This window comes from Sitophilus oryzae, unplaced genomic scaffold (genome assembly GCF_002938485.1).
Source record: "Sitophilus oryzae breed Bouriz unplaced genomic scaffold, Soryzae_2.0 scaffold_165_pilon_pilon, whole genome shotgun sequence".
NCBI lineage: Eukaryota > Metazoa > Arthropoda > Insecta > Coleoptera > Curculionidae > Sitophilus > Sitophilus oryzae.
The window spans coordinates 1375690-1395933 of NW_022146347.1; the positions used below are offsets into that span (position 1 = coordinate 1375690).

Below are 20244 nucleotides of genomic sequence, written 5' to 3' on the forward strand. Positions count from 1 at the left end.
ATAGACTTTCCCGATTACATCAATGAGGCAAATCGGACGATATTTTGGTGGATCATTTAGGTGCTTTCAGGGTTTCTCTATTAGGGTTAATTTGGATCTCTTCCATTCTTTAGGGAATTCATTTCTCTGAAGAAAGTTATTGAAAAATGTTCTAAAATATTCTACATTGTCCAATATTAGTGTTTTTATCACATTTGGTGGCAAATTATCACAGCCCGGAGATTTGTTAATTTTTATATCTTTGGCAGCATTTATTATATCTGAATCACAAAAAATATCACATTCTCTTATCACAGTTTGTATATTATTTGGTTGAATCCAGGTTTGTCTCTCATATACAAATAGAGCCTTAAACTCCAAACACACGTGCTTTGATTAAGGTTTGCAAAGCTTCAGCCATAATTTGCTTATTTGCCATATTGCCATAAAATAGCGAGCAATTTGTTACAAAACCATATAAATTATATATCACTGTAGTAACAAAACTTCAATCTATTTCCGTATTAACGGAATTTTAAATTATGACTTTATTTTCGAGAAAATTTAGTCCAAACATAAGGAATATTTTGTTGGTGTTTGACCATCAAAATCTTAAAAATAAAGAAGTTGTCTAAAAATGTACTACAATACGCATATAGTATAATCCTTTATTTTTAGTTTCCTTCTTCATTTGTGTAAAAATACCTAGCCAGTTTTACATAAAACGCTAAATGCCGAACGTTTATTTTGCTACTTTTTCGGACTGGTGAAATGTTATTAAGTACTAAGATGTTATTAAGTACTAAGATTACTAAGTATTAGAGATGGGCAATTATTGAAAGAATCGACCACTTTAACGAGCATTAAAAAAATCGTGAGAAATTTTTCGCTGAGAGTACAGGGTGTCCCATTTTGATTGAACTCATACGGTATTTCCGTTATTAGTGAAGACAGGAGGATGCGATTTGCATAACCCTGACCCACTTTTTTGTGAAACATAAAATGCTGTGAACAAAATTTTCATAGTCCTAGTAGTTTTTGAACTACAGGGTCTTTTTTGCAATTTAGGACACCCCCCGTATCTCTGTTATTCTGAAAGGTATCGAGAAGGTGCACACTGCTTCTTATAGAACTTTTTAAGTAGAACTAATGATTTCAACCAAAATGGGACATCCTGTACAATGGACAATTTGTAAGAATTTTTACATTACTTAAAACATCATGTACGTAGGCATTTCTATTCAATATTTGAAAGTCATCAGCAAAAATATTTTTTCAAAATTTCTAAAAATATGCTAGATAACTGACTGTTTTGCTGTTTTTTAATCGTGGGAACACGCCCACATAGCCACGTGACTGAAGCTAGTCTATGTGTCGAGTCCGAGCTGTGACGTCAGCTCGCTTTTCTGTGCAAGTTTTTTAAATAATCGTGCAAATGAACGATTCGTTCATAACCATATTAAAAACTGTTCAAATATACATTTAATACATTTTATTTGTTCAAAATCATTCACTAATTTGTAACATTTTCCATTTGGTATAGTACTGATAAATTTGCACAGTATTTATAATAGAAATACTGGGTGCGTCTCAAAAGTGGCTCACCCCTGTAATTTTTTGTATTTTTCAGATAAAAAAACGAGATTTGGTATGTTAGTATATAACATAAATTAGGACTGATTGACGTATTCAATTCTTTTAGGCCACTTCCTGTTTCACCGGAAATAACTATAACTTTTGATTTTTAAATGGTACCCTCGGTATTTTTTACTTTATTTGATAGAAAATGGCACTCTGAATAGAATAACATAATATCATGTCAACTTTTGATATTTTCGCTTAAAACAAAAATAGTATTTTAAATTTCAGTCTATGGCGCCATTAAAAAACACTCATTTTTAATCAAGGAACCTTGTTAAAACTAGATTTTATTGTCTAATGTTTTTAGTGTCTTATCCTAGTTGGTTAAAAAATTCCCAAACCTTATTTTTAATCATATCTCATTTTTATTCAAATGGAAGCCAGGGTGGCTCATTAGTATATTTAGATAAAGCATTTTTTTACGAATAATTTGATACCACACAATAGGTATTTCGAGTCCAATTGTAGTTATAAACCACATGTTGCAATTTTAAATAAACCATATTCGAAAATGTCAAAAGTTGGCATATGATATGTCATTCTATTTAGAGTGTCATTTTCTATCGAATAAAGTAACAAAATACCGAAAGTGACATTTAAAATCAAAAGTTGTAGCCATTTCCGGTGAAACAGGAAATGACCGAAAACAATTTTCATGTCAATCGATCCTAATTTATGTCCATATACTAACATACCAAATCTCGTTCTGTAATCTGAAAAAAATCAAAAAGTTAGAGGGGTGAGCCACTTTTGAAACGCACCTGGAAAATCAAATTTCAACGTATTTTAATACGCACTTAAATAATTTAAGAAATTAATTTAAGTTACTAAAATAAGAAAAATTTTAGGTATTACGATTCGATATATTCTACATTTAAGAACTTTCTTATTGTGTTAGTTTTAATAATTTGATATTAAAAATATTAAATTATTTTTGGTATAAAGTACGAGCTATCCACATTAGCTGATGACTAATGTTCGTTTTACTTCACTAATGGCTAGCTGGGGTGTTTTATATAATGCATTATTTAATTACTACAGCATTCTATCACGACATGTCCAAAAATATTTTACCATTTTCCTGGTTTTAACACTTGACGTAATTTAGGTTAGAGCCAATCACATTTACCTTAATTTCACTAAGTCTTTCCTTTCTTGCCATAAAATTTAAAAAAATCTGTTCATTTTAAACTATAACATAATATAACGGGTGTCAACATAAGTCGTTGTGTGATTGTTTTTTATCTAATAAATTTGAAACCTTAGTTCTGACATTATCTGATTGGTGGATTGAGTGTAATACAAACTAACTATATAAACAAGCTGTAGAGAAAAGATCTTGATGATAAAGTAGTTTTTAAATTATTTACGTTATTAAAGGAATCCATGGGGTGTTTCAAATTTTTACCGATATAACAACATTTTGCTGTTTTCCCATATGATACGAGGGTTGTCTTTTATATTTTGCATATAGAAACATAGCAGGCGCCTCTCAACATAAATCAAATGTCAAAATTAACTGTCATCTTTAGTTAACTTAACAGTTAACTAAAACAGTTAACGAGTCAGTCGAAAAATGGAATTAAGCCGAGAAACTAATTTTCGCTCAATAATTTTTTACAATTTTCAAAGACAGTTGTCTCAACAAGAATGCCTTGCCGAGTTGATTTCTGTTTTTGGCAATGAAGCACCACATTAGTCCTCAATTTCTCGTTGGTATGGGGAATTTAAACGTGGACGGATTAGCGACAATCCAAAAACAGTTCCACCAATGACGGAAGTCACCCAGGAAAACGTCGATGCTGTACACACATCACATATTGTGAAAAAGCATCAATGAGCTCAATTCAAAAAATTATGTGTAAAAAATAGTTCCTCGTTGAATACCGCATCTGTTGGGGAAAGATCAAAAAGCAATTAGAATCCTATTGGTGTCAAAAATCTACTCTACACCGGTTTAACGCAGCAGAATCAAAATATATATACAGTATTGTCAGTGGTGATGAATCCAGGATTTACTCTTATGAACCCGAAAGTAAGTGCCAATTGGCTGTTTGGGGGTTCCGATATGAACCAAAACCGACGAAAGTTATCTGTTTAGAAGTGTTTCCAAAAAGATAGTGGCGACATTTGTCTCAAAGGTCGGCCATGTAGAAACAATTCCTCTTCAAGATGAAAGTACTGTTACTGCTGATTGGTAAATATCTATTTGTTTGCCGGAAATAATTGCTGAGTTTCGAAAAACCAAATATCAACGACGAATGATCCTCCAACAAGACAATGCAAGTTCCCACACAGTTCGTAAAACAATTGAGTTTGAAAGCAAGAAAACATCAATGGTTGAACCATCCTCCATACCGTCCCTACCTAAGTCCCAACGACTTTTTTGCTTTTCTAAAAATTAAGAATGAACTGCGTGGTCAAAGGTTTCAGTCCCCAGAAGATGCAGTGAGCGCCTTCAAAAACGCAATTTTTAAGGTACCAGCAAGCGAGTGGAATAACTGCTTTCAGAAGTGGTTCCAACGGATGCAAAAATGCATTTCTCTTCGTGGAGAACACTTCGAAATATAATAGTATTCAAAAGTTATTTACTGTTTTTTTCTAGAGGCTAAAATGTTAAAAAATTCAGCTACACATTTTTTAGAAAATCACCAAAAACGGCACACATAGATCTTTAAAATACATGAAAATTTTAAGGTGTTCGTCAGTGGATTAAAAAAAGTAATGACAGTCCAAAGTAATTTTTTTATTAGTCAATCGGTTAGCTGTTTCATGATTAATAAAAGATTATAATTATTTAACTATCTATTTTATTTATTTGACTACTCAGTTGTGTTTCAGATTGGCTATTCCTCAACTTCTAAAGATCTATCCGACAAAAGTAGATTCAATTATTTTTTGAGAGTCGTTCCGTCCGACTACTATCAAGCTCAAGCTATTTTAGATATCGTCTCATATTTTGGATGGAATTACGTTTCGGCAGTTAACACAAACGGTAAGTATGAGAAGTGCCAATCTAATGCGATTAATGATTGCTTTTACAAAATTAAGAGATCGACTATTTCTAAAAAGTTAATTTCATAAGAAATTAACTTTTTCGAAAATAGAACTTTTTAGAATGGATTTTGAAACCAAAAGCACAATGTACACTGGAATCTTAATATGTCACCAGGCAAAAACTTTGAAATAGGGTTTCAAAATTGACTGTTATTAATTAGTAATTTTTGTGTTAAAAATAAACTGATGATAAAATAATTATAGTGAAATATTGAAAGTAGAGTAGTAACACTTTATGTTTGGGCATACCAAGATAATCATATTACCTAAAATAATGATTTAATAAGTGACATCCACACACCAAAAGTCAACATTTAACTGTGAACCGATTTCGTAAAAAGTCGATGATATTGTGATTTTGGTTTGAAAATTTTATATGGAACCTATCTACTATTTGTTAAAAAGCAATCATCTTTCGCACTTATTTAATAATTACATCCTGTATAATATCAGAAATATAAAAAATCTAACATTAATATTATTATAGTTGAAATATAGTATAGAAAAGTAGATATATCAAAACAGTATATTGTTATTCATATATAATACGTACACTGTGTCGAGTAACAGAAAGTAATTTACTGGTATTTCAGTAAAAGAGGAGCATATTAATAAAGTTTTTGTTGAAGAAATGTAAACAACTCTTTCTTTTCACGATTATAATGAGAACAATAGTTAGGTTTTAATAAATGCTTTGTACGAGTACGAGTATAAAAATAGGGCAGTAATGATACATTCATTTATGAATTTTTTGTTTCACTGAAAATGTATATTAATGAAGTAAAAATTAAAAGTCAGTGTACATATATCGAGAAGCTGTTTGTAAAAAATATTCTCTAAATTAATATCTACAGTATGATTGAAAAAAACGGCGTCAAAGACGGTTGGAGAATGACAATCGATGATAATTTTGACGAGGTCAATCTCTAGACGCCATTTAGTAAAAATGGACATAAAACTTACCAAAAATTTACACTAATTGAGGAAAAATTAAAAAAAGATAGAAGGTTCCAGACACACAAATCTATTTCCAAAAAAATATTTTTTCTCGAATTTTAAACGACACCCATTAGTTTATTAATTTTACACCATTTAAAAATAATTTTTACTGAGTATAGAAATAAATTACAACCTTCTTAAGGCCAACTGGTAGAACGCCCCAATAAAAAATAAAGAAGAGTACGAGCTAAAGTGTCGATTGTCATTCCCCAGGCGTATATACTATATTTGCGTCTATTTATTGCGTATATTCTTTGATGCTGTTTGTTTTTGATCGAATAGTAGTTTTAATAGTAAGTTATAACTTACTTGCATTATAACATTTCTCTTAAAAATACTAAACACTATTTGTATTAGATAATTAGAATCATTTTTATTTCGATTTTTTCCAAATAATTTCTGACGAACTTCAATATTTGAATCAAAATTGGTGTCTGGGTGTTTTTGATGATGATAAAATTGATTTCGATGTCAACATGACTCCTACTTCTAGCGGGCGCCGCCCAAATATTTCGTCCTTACCGGCATGAAACTACTAAGTGAAAAAATATACATTTCCGTATTTTTTACGTAGAAAAAGTATCTTGGTAAAAATCGCTACAAGCAACAAGTTCTCAAGATATTTAAAATGGAAATAAACATTAGATAGTTATTTGCCTGAAATTATAAATTTGGGAACTTTTTATTTTTTTAAATTAATTATAAATTTCTCTTCGCCAAAATTGTGATAAAACTCTTTCTGTTGAATCTTTGGCATCTAGTCAATATGTTTAATTTAAGTCAATGATGACATGTATTGATTATTTCGATTCCAAATATCTCGAGAACCATTACTCGAAGCTATTTTTACCAAGAGACCTTTTTTACATAAAAAACTGCGGAAATGTATATTTTTTTACTCAGTAGTTTTATACAGGTACGAACAAAAGTTACTCTTCAGTTACCTTAAATAAGTTAAAAAACATGTGGCTTGGTTTGGATATCAAATTTCTCATGTCAAAAAACACCCAGATACCAATTTTGATCCAAATATCGACTTTAGTTCAGAAATTATTTGGAAAAACCAAGATAAAAATAAAACTTCTACACCCTGTATCTCCAAAACGAAGCATTTTAGGACATTTATAATTTATATGAACTTTTGTACTTATTTTTTGGACCACCCTGTATATACAGTATTACATAATATAAAGTGGACACTACAAGATATTTTTTTTATTTATTTAGTAAAAATTAGGCTTTATTTGCCTGTAGTTTATTTTTTTCGCTCCATGGTCAAGCCACGGGTCAAGCGATGTCAAAGGCAGGATGAAACATTCTCCAAATTAAAGCGCTTTTGTTACATTTTATAAAAATGTATCATGTGTTAAATGTATCATGTCCTAAATCTCATGTCTATTATTATTTTATAAGTCTATTTAATATAAAATTATTTATTCAATATTCACTGACTTGTAGAAAACTATGGACAATCAGGTATTCAGGCATTTCAGGAACTAGCTGAAAACGCTAGCGTGTGCATAGCCCGAACTGCCTCTGTTTTGAGTGGCGCAGCGGACGCAGACTTTGACAAAATCATTCTGGACCTAAGACGAGATCCGAACGCCACGGTTGTGGTTTGTTTCTGCGAAGGACTGACAGTGAAAGGATTACTTGCTGCGACAAGAAGATTAAACATGACCAATCACTTTTTATTTATTGGCAGGTAAATAATAGGTATTTTGATGTGTATTTTTTTTATCCGTTGTATACAGCGTGTCCCAGGCTGAGCGTGCATTAGAAGTTTCTAGAGAACTACAATATCTAGATCGGAGATTTTTTGCACATCATTGTTTCACAACGAGATCTATCGATTAAAAATATTTTCAATATGGTGGCACTTCCGGAAATACCGGAAGTTGACCGAAAATTTTCTTATTTTAAATGGGTGCCCCCGTTTTTTATTACATACTGAATTTTAATATTAAACGCTCTATATATAACATTAACCGTTCTTGAGAAAAAAATATTTAAAATTTTTGGACAAAAAAAGTGCCTGTCAAAAATATGTGTATAGCCTAAACGTCAAATTTAGTGATTACCAAGGCATTGTGCCATAAAGAGTCATGTGGCTATCTATTTAAAAAATTAAATTGTTCGAATGTCATATAATAATGACCACAGCTGTCATGGAATTGAACGATTAAAAAATTATCAAAAATCATTTTTTTTCAATGGGAACCCGTTTTTTTATAGTGAAAAAATTTTCCGTTTTCAATAGTGAAAAATTCTTTAAATTCGTTACTTTTTGACTATACATATTCCTATACCTAAAATAAATTGTTTTTAAGTTATTTAAGATTTAGTTTTAAAGCGTATATTGCTCTTGATTTTAACAAGTAGCCTATGACTTTAAACGTCAAGTGATGTTAAACAATCTGGTTATGATATATTGTGACACTTTGTTCAAAAACCAGTATGTTTGTTCCAAGCCAACTTTTTTTTTCGATCATACGATATATTATTAATAATATCAACTATTAGATATCACTAAAGAGTAAAGAGCGAAAATACGAGATATATTTTTATAAATACACTTTTTAAACTCTTAAGGCAGATAATATTTATAATATAAGAAATTCAAATAATACGTTTTCTGACAGATAGAAATAAATTATTGTCTGACTGTTTGACACTTAATGTCAAAGGAAGCTAGATAAAATCCTTATATACAGGGTCCTGCAATAGTGCGTCGGGCATCTGTAGCTCTTAGAATAAAAAACTTGAGTATTTTGTTTAAGTGCAAACCTAAAGTATGTACCAGGATGTATTTCAGGAAAATATTTTAACTTCTATAGGGTGGCTCAAAAAAGTGTGAGTGGACCTTGCTGATTTTTTTTAAATGGAACACCCTGTATATTATTGCATTTTTGGCTTTCTTTCAAATCACTTTAGATAACTCTAAGATATGAATAAATACATTTCGATAGTTTCAGAGATATTAAAAAATAAATCAAAAATATAGATTTTTCAGCCCTTCTTAAAAAAATTATTAAAAATACAAGAACTGTTCTGAAATCAAAACTATATTAGGTACTTACTTTAGATGGTCTGTACTTACTTTGCTATAAATATGAAAATCGTAAATTATACAGGATATTCAAAATTCTACGCCAAACTTTCTAAAATATAAAATAATTTTTCTTTGTTTTTTTTAAATGGAACACCCTGTATATTATATTTTCAATAGACGGAGAATTAAAAAATGAACATTTTTTGTATTTAGAGTATTTCAAAATTTTTAACGGTTTCGCAGATATTTGCGGGTTTATATTTCATATGGCATTTTCCACAGTAAATTTTTATCTGGATTTTTATCAAAGCCACCCAATGATTTTTCTCTCGTATTTTACCATTGAAAGCGCCATATGAAATAATACTGCGCGTATCTGCGAAACCGTTAAAAATTTTGAAATACTTTAAATATAAAAAATGTTCATTTTTTAACTCTCCATCTAATAAAAAAATAATATACAGGGTGTTCCATTTAAAATAACAAAGAAATTTTTTTTATAATTTAGAAAGTTTGGCGTAGAATATTGAACATCCTGTATGATTTACTATTACCATATTTATAGCAAAATAAGACAGACTATCTAAAGTAAATACCTAATATAGTTTTGATTTCAGAACAGTTCTTGTATTTTTAATAATTTTTTTAAGAAGGGCTGAAAAATATATATTTTTGATTTATTTTTTAATATCTCTGAAACTATCGAAATATATTTATTCATATCTTAGGGTCATGTAAAGTGATCTGAAAGGAAGCCAAAAATGCAATAATATACAGGGTGTTCCATTTAAAAAAATCATCCAGGTCCACTCACACTTTTTTGAGCCACCCTATAGAAGTTACAATATGTTCCTGAAATACATCCTGGTACATACTTTAGGTTTGCACTTAAACAAAATTCTTTAAAATTTTAAAAAGTTTTTTATTCTAGGAGCTACAGATGCCCGACGCACTATTGCCGGACCCTGTATAAACAAGGATAAAATCAAGAAAAATATATACTTAAAAACGATTTATTTTAGGTATAGGAACATGTATACTCAAAAAGTAACGAATTGGAAAACCTTTTCACTAGTGAAATAAAAAAAGCAGAAAAAAGTGGGTTTCAATTTGAAAAAAATGATTTATGATAATTTTTTAATCGCTCAATTCCATGATAGCTACCGCCATTACTATATGACACTTAAACAATTTAATTTTTGAAATAGATAGCGACGTGTCTTCTCTTTATGTCACAGTAACTGTGATAATCACTAAATTTGACATTTGGGTTATACACATATTTTTGACCGGCAGTTTTTTTCGTTCAAAAATTAAAAAAAAATTTTTCTCAAAAACGGTTAATGTTGGATTTGATATATAGAGTGTTTATTATCAAAATTCATGAAGTATTACATAGAATTTAAGTTTGTAATAAAAAATGGGGCACTCATTAAAAATAAAAAAGTTGCTGTCAACTTGCGGCATTTCCGGAAGTGCCGCCATATTGAAAATATTTTTAATCGACAGATTTCGTTGTAAAATAATAATGTGCAACAAATCACCGATCTAGATATTGTAGTTCTCTAGAAACTTCTAATGCACGCTCAGCCTGGGACACCCTGTATATTTACTCTAAAATTTAAATCATCTGTGTTTTCTATCATTGCGTCAAGAACCATAATAAAGTTTTTTGACATAATGTGATAAAAGTATATAATATTCTAAATATTCTAGTGATGGATGGGCTGATCGTATGGACGTAACAAAAGAATACGAGCAAGAAGCCCTTGGAGGTATGTCGATTAGGATTCATTCGCCTCACGTGGATTCCTTCGACAATTATTATTTCTCATTGAAGCCTGAAACGAACAGAAGGAATCCTTGGTTTGAAGAGTTCTGGGAAGAGAAATTCCATTGCATCTTAAAGGATAAAAAGGATACCAGTTTACACATTTCCAAGAATACTCAACGAACATGTACAGGTGAGCTACAATTACTCCCTAACATAATTATAAGCCCAGTAAGAGGCAGACCAATACATATTTTATCAAACTTATAATTTTTTTTTCTGCTATTGACTCTCTTTACCCGCTGTACATGCATATGGATACTAAGCCTGGTAGAAGTAGATTCACAGTCTATCAAGTGTGACAATACAGCGTGAGTGTTTCATTTTGTCCCATTTTTAACAGGCTACAACTTTTTATATTTGCACACAGAACATTTATTAAAAAAATAATGAAAAGCTATTAAGTCAAGTTTTAATACGTATCCCATAACACAGTTTTGTTAAAATTTGTCCATACTTTAAAGTACCTCTACATGAAAAACTTAATGTTAAAATCAAGAACAAAGTTCAAACCACTGTCAAAACTGGCAGTGGTGTGGACTTTGTTCTTGATTTTTACATTAAGTTTTTTATCATGGGCCACCACTTTGTGAAAATGATTAAACTCTATAACTTACCTTTTACCCAGGGGCGGATACAGAAATTTATTTTAGGGGGGCCCAAATATAAAATTATGTAAAACATGCCTTTTAGGGCGCCATTTTTAACCCAAAAGCCTAAATTTAACCCAATTAACAGATTTTAGGGGGGCCCGGGCCCCATGGGCCCCCCTCTGTATCCGCCACTGCTTTTACCGCTTCTTGATCTGCGTCTATGAAAGGAATTTTATAGGAACATATTTATCGACAAAATAGTTGCATAATTTTATTAATTTTTTATTGTTTTTCTTCTTAATTTTTAATTTTTATAATGATTACGTCTCATTTACGTGGAAAAACGTTATAATTGAAACTGATTTGGTGAATTTTGAAATTTTTGTAATGTTATTTAAAATATTTATAGAAAGTCAATGAATTGCTCGCTAACAGAGAATTTTGTTTCTTTCCTTACTGACGCCATGTAGCGACAGAACGGATGGACATACTGTATTTCTATAGTTCATATCAAATAAACTTTTAGTCACGTGATTAAGCTTGGCCGGCACAGCGTTGTCCACTTTTACATATTTTCTTTTAATCAAAATATTTTAGGAAACAAAAATAAATTAACTATAAATATATAAACAGTTATTATTTATGTTAACAAAACTTACCTTCTTAACAGTCAATGACTAAAGAATATAAGGACATGTAACGCCCCTATACGGGCTGCAGCAAAATTTGTGACCTTTTCTTTGTTTTGGTGGCAAACAATGAGTCATCATTTGGTCACCAGCGACAATTTCGCTGGTGTAATAGTAAGAATAGTAGAATAGTAGATATAAAGTTAATACATTTAAAATGGTGATTAGTTGTTCAGCTTTCAAGTGTAAAAGCAGCAGCGATAAGAAAAAGCCAGGAGTTACGTTTCATAGGTAAATAAACAGTCCACTCCAACTTTTTAGCGTTTTCTTATTGAATTCGATAATTATTCTTCAATTTCAATTAACATCTATATGTACTTGATATGTGTTATACGTCGATACTAGTTTTGTACCTTTTGTTAACATTTTAATACGTTTTTTTCGTAATTAATTAGGATGATACACCATAGGCGTAGTCAAAACAATTATCAAAAAATATAAATATTGCTTCAAACAGCTAGGTTAAGAAAAATATGTGCCACGGCACTGTTTGGTGACAGCGTCACAATTTGCTCTCGGGTGTTATTTGTCCTTGGATTCTTTAGTCATTGTTAACAGCACTTAAGAAACATAGAAGGTCATTACTACCAGGGGGGTGACAGTAAACCGGAAAATTGGAAACAGTTGTGGCGCGGTTCTACCCAGGCAGAAAGCATGGCCTTCTAGACTGTCCTAGACAAAAATCTGAATATTTCTGATTTCTATATGATTTCTGTCAATTTCTGCTACGGAACATTTTTATGCACGTCGGCGTCCTGTTCTTTTGTCTTTTGTTTGTGTGTCAGCGTCAGCTCCCGAGGCCTCTGGCAAGGTCGGGCGCCATTTTAATTTTTGCCGTTTAGATTTGATTGGAAGTTTGTTTCTGATATTTCGGCTGAAATTTATAAGTACAAAGATGTTTTTGATATAAAGTTCCTTGTTAACACTTTAATAAAGTATATATGATATTAATTACATGAAGAAAATGATGAAATCGACGTTTCTGCGTGTAGTAGGTATGGGCCATATTATATGTAAAAATAGGTAATATATTAACTGTTTTTATATTTTTTAACTTTAAACCCAAGGATCTTGGGATATTCTTTGCCAAGGATTTTTCCGTATCACTACTTTAAAGACTGATCGGTGATTTTGAGCAATTGAAAGCAAGTTATACAAGGTAAATTATGATTATTGAACTATTATTAGCCTACATTAATTTTCTACAAGATGAACAGAAATGCGTAATTACATATCACATAGGTACCTATTATGTATTATCATAGCAATAATGCTAAAAATCTATGTATGTAGATTATTTTTAAAATACAAATGAGGTAGTAGATGTATATGTATTATATTTTTTATTCATTTTATTTTCATTCAAGTCCTGTTTGATTTAATTCACAAAAGTCTTATGTACCTATATTTATGTTTTTACATATTTTTTTTGATTCCAGGTTTTGTGTGGGTTCCGGTTGCCTTTTTCCTGCTTCCAGTTATTTAGTTTTATGCCCGTGAAGCTGTGAAAACATTTATTTATCTTCAAGTTTCTGTAAGTCAATGCACTGTTACTTTACTAATTCACTTTAACACAGCATCTCTGATATTATTTAAATATTTGATATTGATACAGTAGTTTATTGGTTTATAGCTCTTTAATTGTGTTGATTTGCATATTTACATTGTTCTAAATTCCAAATAAATATTTTTGAGTAATTTTGTTGTATTATTTACTACTAGAAAGAGTAAAAGTATATTAACCCTCATTTAAACCTCCTGAACAGCCCGCCATTAAAAACCGGAAACGGAAATAAATTTCATAAAATTGAAATTGTCATGTCTATGTCATGTCAAATGTCCCAGCCGCCATATCTGAAAATTAGTTACCCAGGCAGCCACGCTGTTTCCATAATTTAACATTGACTTGACACTTCTTCTTGTATTTATTATTTTATGATTACTACCGCTTTCCCGTTCAAAATATTCTAATAAATTTGCGATGAGTTTTTTACGACTATTAAGCTATTTTGTACACTTCGCATTAAAAGAGGTTCTAAAAAGAAGAAAGTTCGACTGCAAGGTCTGCTAGTAAACATTTTTAAGCTTAACCAGCGGGAAATTTAAATTCCAGTTAGTCAGTCCGGTGCCAAATATGTCCATTGTTGGCAAAAATGCATTTAAAAATTGCGCCCTCGATGACGCAACTAAAAAAAAAGTTTAACTGATATCAAATATACGTAGAGCATCGGGCTTTCGTAAATACTCACCAGCGGGTTCGATCATTTGAAATTAATTTTATCTTACCATGATCGATTTACTGTTTCGATCTTCCTTTTAATTATTGTTCTTTGCTACGCGTCTCTGGGAAAACCAGTTCTTTTATTGCCTTGGGGTTTCACTCAATAACTGCCAGCGATGTTTCGTCAGCGTTCTTCTCTGTGGATGTTGCTACTTTGCCTTACGGTATGACCAATCTACGTCCATTTCCTCAGATTGATATCATTATACACTTGCCTCTGGTTGGTTAAGCTCCATAAATCATTCTGGTCAAGGCTAATGTCAATTTGAAATATTCCTGAAGATAAGTCGTAGATTACATTACCTTTCTTTAACGATCTAATAGCTTCCTTTATTCCGTTTTTGTAAGAATAGCTTGTATTTATTCTGTACGGATTTTCGTTTATGGCTAGAAGTGGCGCTATTGTCGGATTATTATCCATAAATTCATCATTTATGCTACCAACAATTTCAGTGAATTGCTCATTTCTTTCTCTGTGGATGTTAAAACTTGTCCAGCGCTGTTGCCAGCCCTTTAATCTTAGAAAGTTAGTCATTCATTGTAAGCTAGTTTTCTTGTGATGTTGTACAGCTCTTTGATGTCATGGTTGAAAATACTACACTTTTTGTAGCATTTTCTGCTTGCAGTGATAAGTCGATAGTCCTTAAGGATAGTCCATTGTCGCTTGTCTTTTCTGCCAGTTATTTTTACTTGTTTGTTAAGCTCATTGTGTTATTTGATAGCTGCGGCTTTTTCTCTAAAGTTTTTGCACTATTTAGTTTGATTTTAACATGTTTTTTGTTCTTTACTGCATTCCAAGTAGCATTCGAAGAATACTCTCCTTTTTGGTCTTTTTCCTTTAGTCCCACAATTTTATCAGAGATTTTGATCAAGACAGTTGGTTTAATAAAAAATATGGGAAGCATTGAACTGTTTTTTCACCGATAGATCTATGTGGTTATAACACGAATGTTATAATATTGATGCTATAATGTCTAATTAATTTTTTTTATAGGTCAGGAGAGCCTAAAACAAAAAGATTACAAACAAGATCCCAAGCTCAGTTTTGTCAGAAAAGCAATCTACAGCTTTGCTTATGCTCTGCATAATATGCATAATGACATTTGTGGAAAAGGATTGGGTGTTTGTAAAGATATTTTACCTTTTAATGGATCACTTTTTAGAGTAAGGCATGTTAAACAGATCATAATATATTTTCTTTTACAAAGCATATAAAACACATAAATAGTTTATGCTCAAAAATATTTAACTACTTATTTACACAATAATTTTGTTATTACAGAATTATTTGATGAAAGTTTCTTTTGAGTCGAATAACGAACTATTTCGGTTTGACGAAAACGGTGATCCTCCTGGTAGATATGACATAATGAATTTTAGAAAAGTTAATGGAACGTACGACTACGTACAAATCGGAACTTGGAATAATAGGAGCCTTGTATGGGCGAGAAATTTTAACCACCCCCAACTCAAAGGTAAAAATGTGACCAGTATTTGCTCAGAAGAATGTTCTTTAGGATCGTATAAGGTAAATATCGATGTATAGTCGCATCCAAGAATAATTCAGATTTCTACAAAATATAAATGCTACTCAATACCTGTAGGTGGCTCCTAGACGGTCAATAATATTGCACAATATTTCTATTTGTGCAATATTATTGGCCACCTAGGCATTAAAGTCTGAATAATAATTGAGCAAAGGACTAAACGAGTTTAAATTTTATTGTACCGTATTTCATATATCTAGTGGTCGTAGTAGTCTAACAAGAACTATATTTAAAATTTAGATATTTCTTTTCTTTGCCTAGAGCGAAAAGCAGCTGGGAAATAAAAAATGTTGCTGGGTATGTGTCCCTTGTCTTAACGGCGAAATACTAACAAAAAACAAGACTAGTTGTCAAAAATGTCCAGCTGGATTTTCTCCAAATGAAAATAAAACAAGTAAGTATATATTTATAGTGTTTGAAGTCAAAAAATTAAATTAATCTTCATTCAGAACTTCGCAATTATTGGAATAAATTAGTAGTATCAATTAGCGTAGAAGTTTTTTCCTCTAATTCGAATGTAAGCATTCAGAAGGTAGGAATTTTCAATTAGTGGAAAAAGTAAACAAACTTTTAGCTTTTCCACTAATTATACTTCAAAATTTGCGAAGAATATCATTTTGACCTTTGAATATCATCCGCCAAGAGGAAATGTGGTTAGAAATCAAAGGTTTACTGTTTGTTGTTTTATAAGGTAAATATTAGGCTTTCTCTATGGATAAAACTGATTACCGCAAGGTGTTGCTAGGATATTCTATTAATTTTAATTGTTTTTTTTTAAACATTGTGAATGATTGTAAACTAAAAAGTATAAAGTGTAATTGAAACCACTAATTGCGAGGTCCTGAATGAAGCTTTCGAGTTAAATACACATTTTAAATTATATAATCATACAAATAGTGAAAAACATAATTAATTGAGATATGATACACTTTTAATACTTGTACGAAAATTGCTTTAAAAACGATTAGCTTCAAAAATAAAATTATAATAAATTAAAAAAAAAATATTCGTAAATACCTTTAAATATATTGTGTATAAAATTTAGCTGAAAATGATCATATTTCATAAACCACATAGATTATGACAGAATTATGGCGATAGGAATTCTCACAAAATATACAGATTTCAAAAATTTCAGCCCAACAAAAATATACGAATTTCAATTATTAACTACTACTTTAGTACTTTACTTTTAATTTAAAAAATTGTTTAAATTGCCCTCCAGATTTACTAAAAATATTTTCAAAATGTTCCTTCTCTTTGTATAAAGAATGAAGTAAAGAATTAGTAAACCAGAAACTTGATACAGAATTTATCTTGAACAATGAAATAAACAAACATTTTTAATTTAATGCATTTTTGTGCAGTTAAAGAATTACGCTGTATCCTTTGGCTTCGAAATTGCGTCCTTAATTTTGCAATATGCAGGGTAGTAATAAAAATGAAGGGTCTAATGGGAAAACATGATATTTTTTAAGATTGATTTCTGAAATACAAGGCGACTTTAAAAATGTTGCATTTTTTCACCCTCTTCGTAGTGATGTGAAAGTCACAGTTTCTATCTTGTATCTTGAAGTCGCCTTGCTAGCACCAGTCTTGGTGCTAGTGTTAAGATTGGTGCTAGCAAGGCGACTTCAAGAATAAAGTGCTTGAAAAAGCCCACTATGTTGGAGCGAAACGTCGCGCGTCGCATAAAAAAATCTTTTAATTTTTTTTCCAATTTATTAAAAAACCTCATACCCAAGAAAAAGGAAAAAAAAATATATGGATATTATGTAAAGGTTTAAGAAGTAAGAAACAATTAAACTATTATCTATTATAAATATTATTATTTTTAGGTTGTGTTCAACTACCTATTGTGTTTGTGCGTTGGTTCGATGGTTCTGCCATCACAGCAATGACAATCGCTGTTTTGGGACTCCTATCAACCACATTCACACTAATGATATTTTTGAAATACAACGACACTCCAGTAGTCAAAGCCTCAACCAAAGAATTAAGTTACATTATATTAATAGGAACAGCACTAGCCTACATGTCAATTTTTGCAATGCTCGGTGAACCCTCGAAATTAAGCTGCACCATTACTAGATTTCTGCCCGGTTTAAGTTTCGGAATGATTTACTCAGCATTACTCACTAAAACGAATAGGATAGCTCGGATTTTAGTTAGTAGTAAGAAGAAATTTCCCAACAGGAAACTATTGTGGATGTCAGCAGCTTCTCAGGTGATAATAACGTTATCTATGGTATTCGTTGAAGCTGTTATAGCTGGTAGTATGTTGTACTACCAAGTACCTGAGACAACTGAAGTATATCAGCCTCAGTTTACCTTGCTGGAGTGTAAAATTACTACAGAAGGAGTTATAGTGCCATACTTATTCGATTTTTTCCTGATATTATTGTGCACGGTTTACGCTGTGATGACAAGAAATGTACCTGAAAATTTTAACGAAGCTAAATTTATTGGTTTTGCAATGTACACAACGTGCGTGATATGGATTGCCTTTACACCTATTTATTATGGAAGTGGTGCCAAGGTACGCTTTTACAGATTTTTATCGTAAATTACTTGTTTTATATCGCGCCGGCAACTCTTCCTTTCGGGTCGGTATTTACATGTGCAAAAGTGAATCGCTTAGGAATCTTATTAAGTCGGAGTGAGAAAAATGCGAGGGTGTGCTGTTGCAGCGTTGCCATATTTCTCAGAGATACAAGTACCCCTTTTTTGTCTAGTGGAGTAAAATCAGGGTCGAAAACCGCGTATTTTTAAAAGTTTTTTTTTCCTGAAAGATTGCAAGATAAAATCATTAGATATGTTTCTAGGCATCTCAAATCGAGTTATAAGAATATCGTTAGGGTGTCCATTTATTTTTATAATGAAAAAACGTCAGTAATCGCGGTGTTTTTAATTTGAAAACTCAATTTTAACACATAACACTCGATAATTCAAGAACTACTTTAGATATTGAAACTTTCTTTTTGTTTTTTTGATTTTTATTCAAAAAAAAAATAAAAACGCGTCCATTTGCTTTTAGTGCATAGCAATTTTCAGCAATAAAGTAACTTCTTCATTTGTAAGATTTTCACATACCGTCTGCGAAGAAAATAGGGCAGAAACATTAAGAAAGTACAATCAATACATATGATATGTCATTCTATTCAGAATGTCATTTTCTATCAAATAAAGTAATCAAATACCGACGGTGCCATTTAAAAATCAAAAGTTGTAGACATTTCCTGTGAAACAGGAAGTGACTAAAACAATTGAATATGTCAATCAATCCTAATTTATGTCATATACTAACATACCATACCCGATATTTAAGAAAATGTCGTTTGGAGATAATTTAGCAAAAATATTTTTGAGATGGCCGTACACATTATACCCTCAAGACACATTTCAACTGTCTCGAAATTTCAGATTTTTCTTAAATGAACCTTACTTAAATTTTAATTAACATTGTTTCGCCTTGTTGATGTACTAAATATTTTAGTGTATAATATACATAAACAATGTCAGTTAAAGTGTGAATGTTTTGCGTTTATTATAAAGATGTATTGAAATGATTTATTAACCACATTAAAAATAAAAGTTATTTTAACATTTTAAATCAATGCTGGCTTAGTTTTACTACAGTTTGTTCATAACCAGCCAGACAATTTACATTTGCATGAATCTTTCCGTACCTTAGTTACCTCGTATTAGAAATTCAATAATTTTATGTAATGTAACAAGTTGCATTTTGAGTCTGAGCTCAACTAAAGCTCCGTTTAAACTAACTATTCAGACTGGTGCTTTGTCTCACTGGTACTAAATAAGCTGTGTTTTTACAAAAATACTTAATTGATACTCGTAAGTTATTTGCTATCAATAATTTTTAGGTAATAACAATGAGTATGTGCGTTACACTAAGTGCTCTAGTCAATTGGACATTTCTCTTCGTCCCCAGATTATACATAATAATACTAAAGCCTGAGAAAAACAATCGAGCATTCTTTACTACCACGAAAATCAGGTGTCATATTGGCCCTAGAGTGAGCGCAGCCCTTTCGGAGAAAGGCTCCATGCATAGCTGGGCCGAGAGCAGTATATCTGTAAGTATGTAAAATCGATTTATTTCTGTAAATATTTAAGAAAAAAAAACTGTTTAATTGATAATTTGTCGTTTGTATTATTTACTTTATATTATAATAATATAATAAATAAGTGCAAATATTTTAAAGGGTAATTTTTGTAGATCTGGCCAAAAGAAACACATTTTTTCTTTACCATTTTTAAAATAAGCTGATAACAACCGAGTTATTTAACTTTGAAAGTTGGTTTATTAGGTTAGAGCGTTGTTTTATCATTTTACCTAAAACCGCAACCTTACACTTAACAACACTTCACTGCAATTCTTGACAGCACTTCATTACCCACGTGTATTTGGCACAAAATACGCCACCTGAATTATTTAGGATTATTTTTTGAGAAAGCCCCCTGTTTTTCTATTCCACACTCTTGTTTTTGTGAATAAACACCAAAATAATTGATATTTTTTCGAATAATAAAAGTGTTTTTACACCTTATTTA

General features: G+C 31.0%; 1 protein-coding gene across 2 annotated transcripts in view; it reads left to right on the forward strand.

The window, feature by feature from the left end:
* LOC115880860 (metabotropic glutamate receptor 5-like) overlaps positions 1–20244 on the forward strand; it is a 43869-nt gene that overhangs the window by 22491 nt on the left and 1134 nt on the right. Inside the window, exons 4-11 of one of the 2 annotated variants that reach the window (XM_030898176.1) lie at positions 4462–4615; positions 7135–7381; positions 10445–10692; positions 15117–15286; positions 15405–15650; positions 15931–16063; positions 17508–18208; positions 19554–19766. In XM_030898176.1, coding sequence (XP_030754036.1) covers positions 4462–4615; positions 7135–7381; positions 10445–10692; positions 15117–15286; positions 15405–15650; positions 15931–16063; positions 17508–18208; positions 19554–19766 — 2112 coding nt within the window. Of the gene's footprint in view, positions 1–4461; positions 4616–7134; positions 7382–10444; positions 10693–15116; positions 15287–15404; positions 15651–15930; positions 16064–17507; positions 18209–19553; positions 19771–20244 lie in introns of both variants that reach the window. The other variant, XM_030898177.1, reaches the window with a different exon arrangement.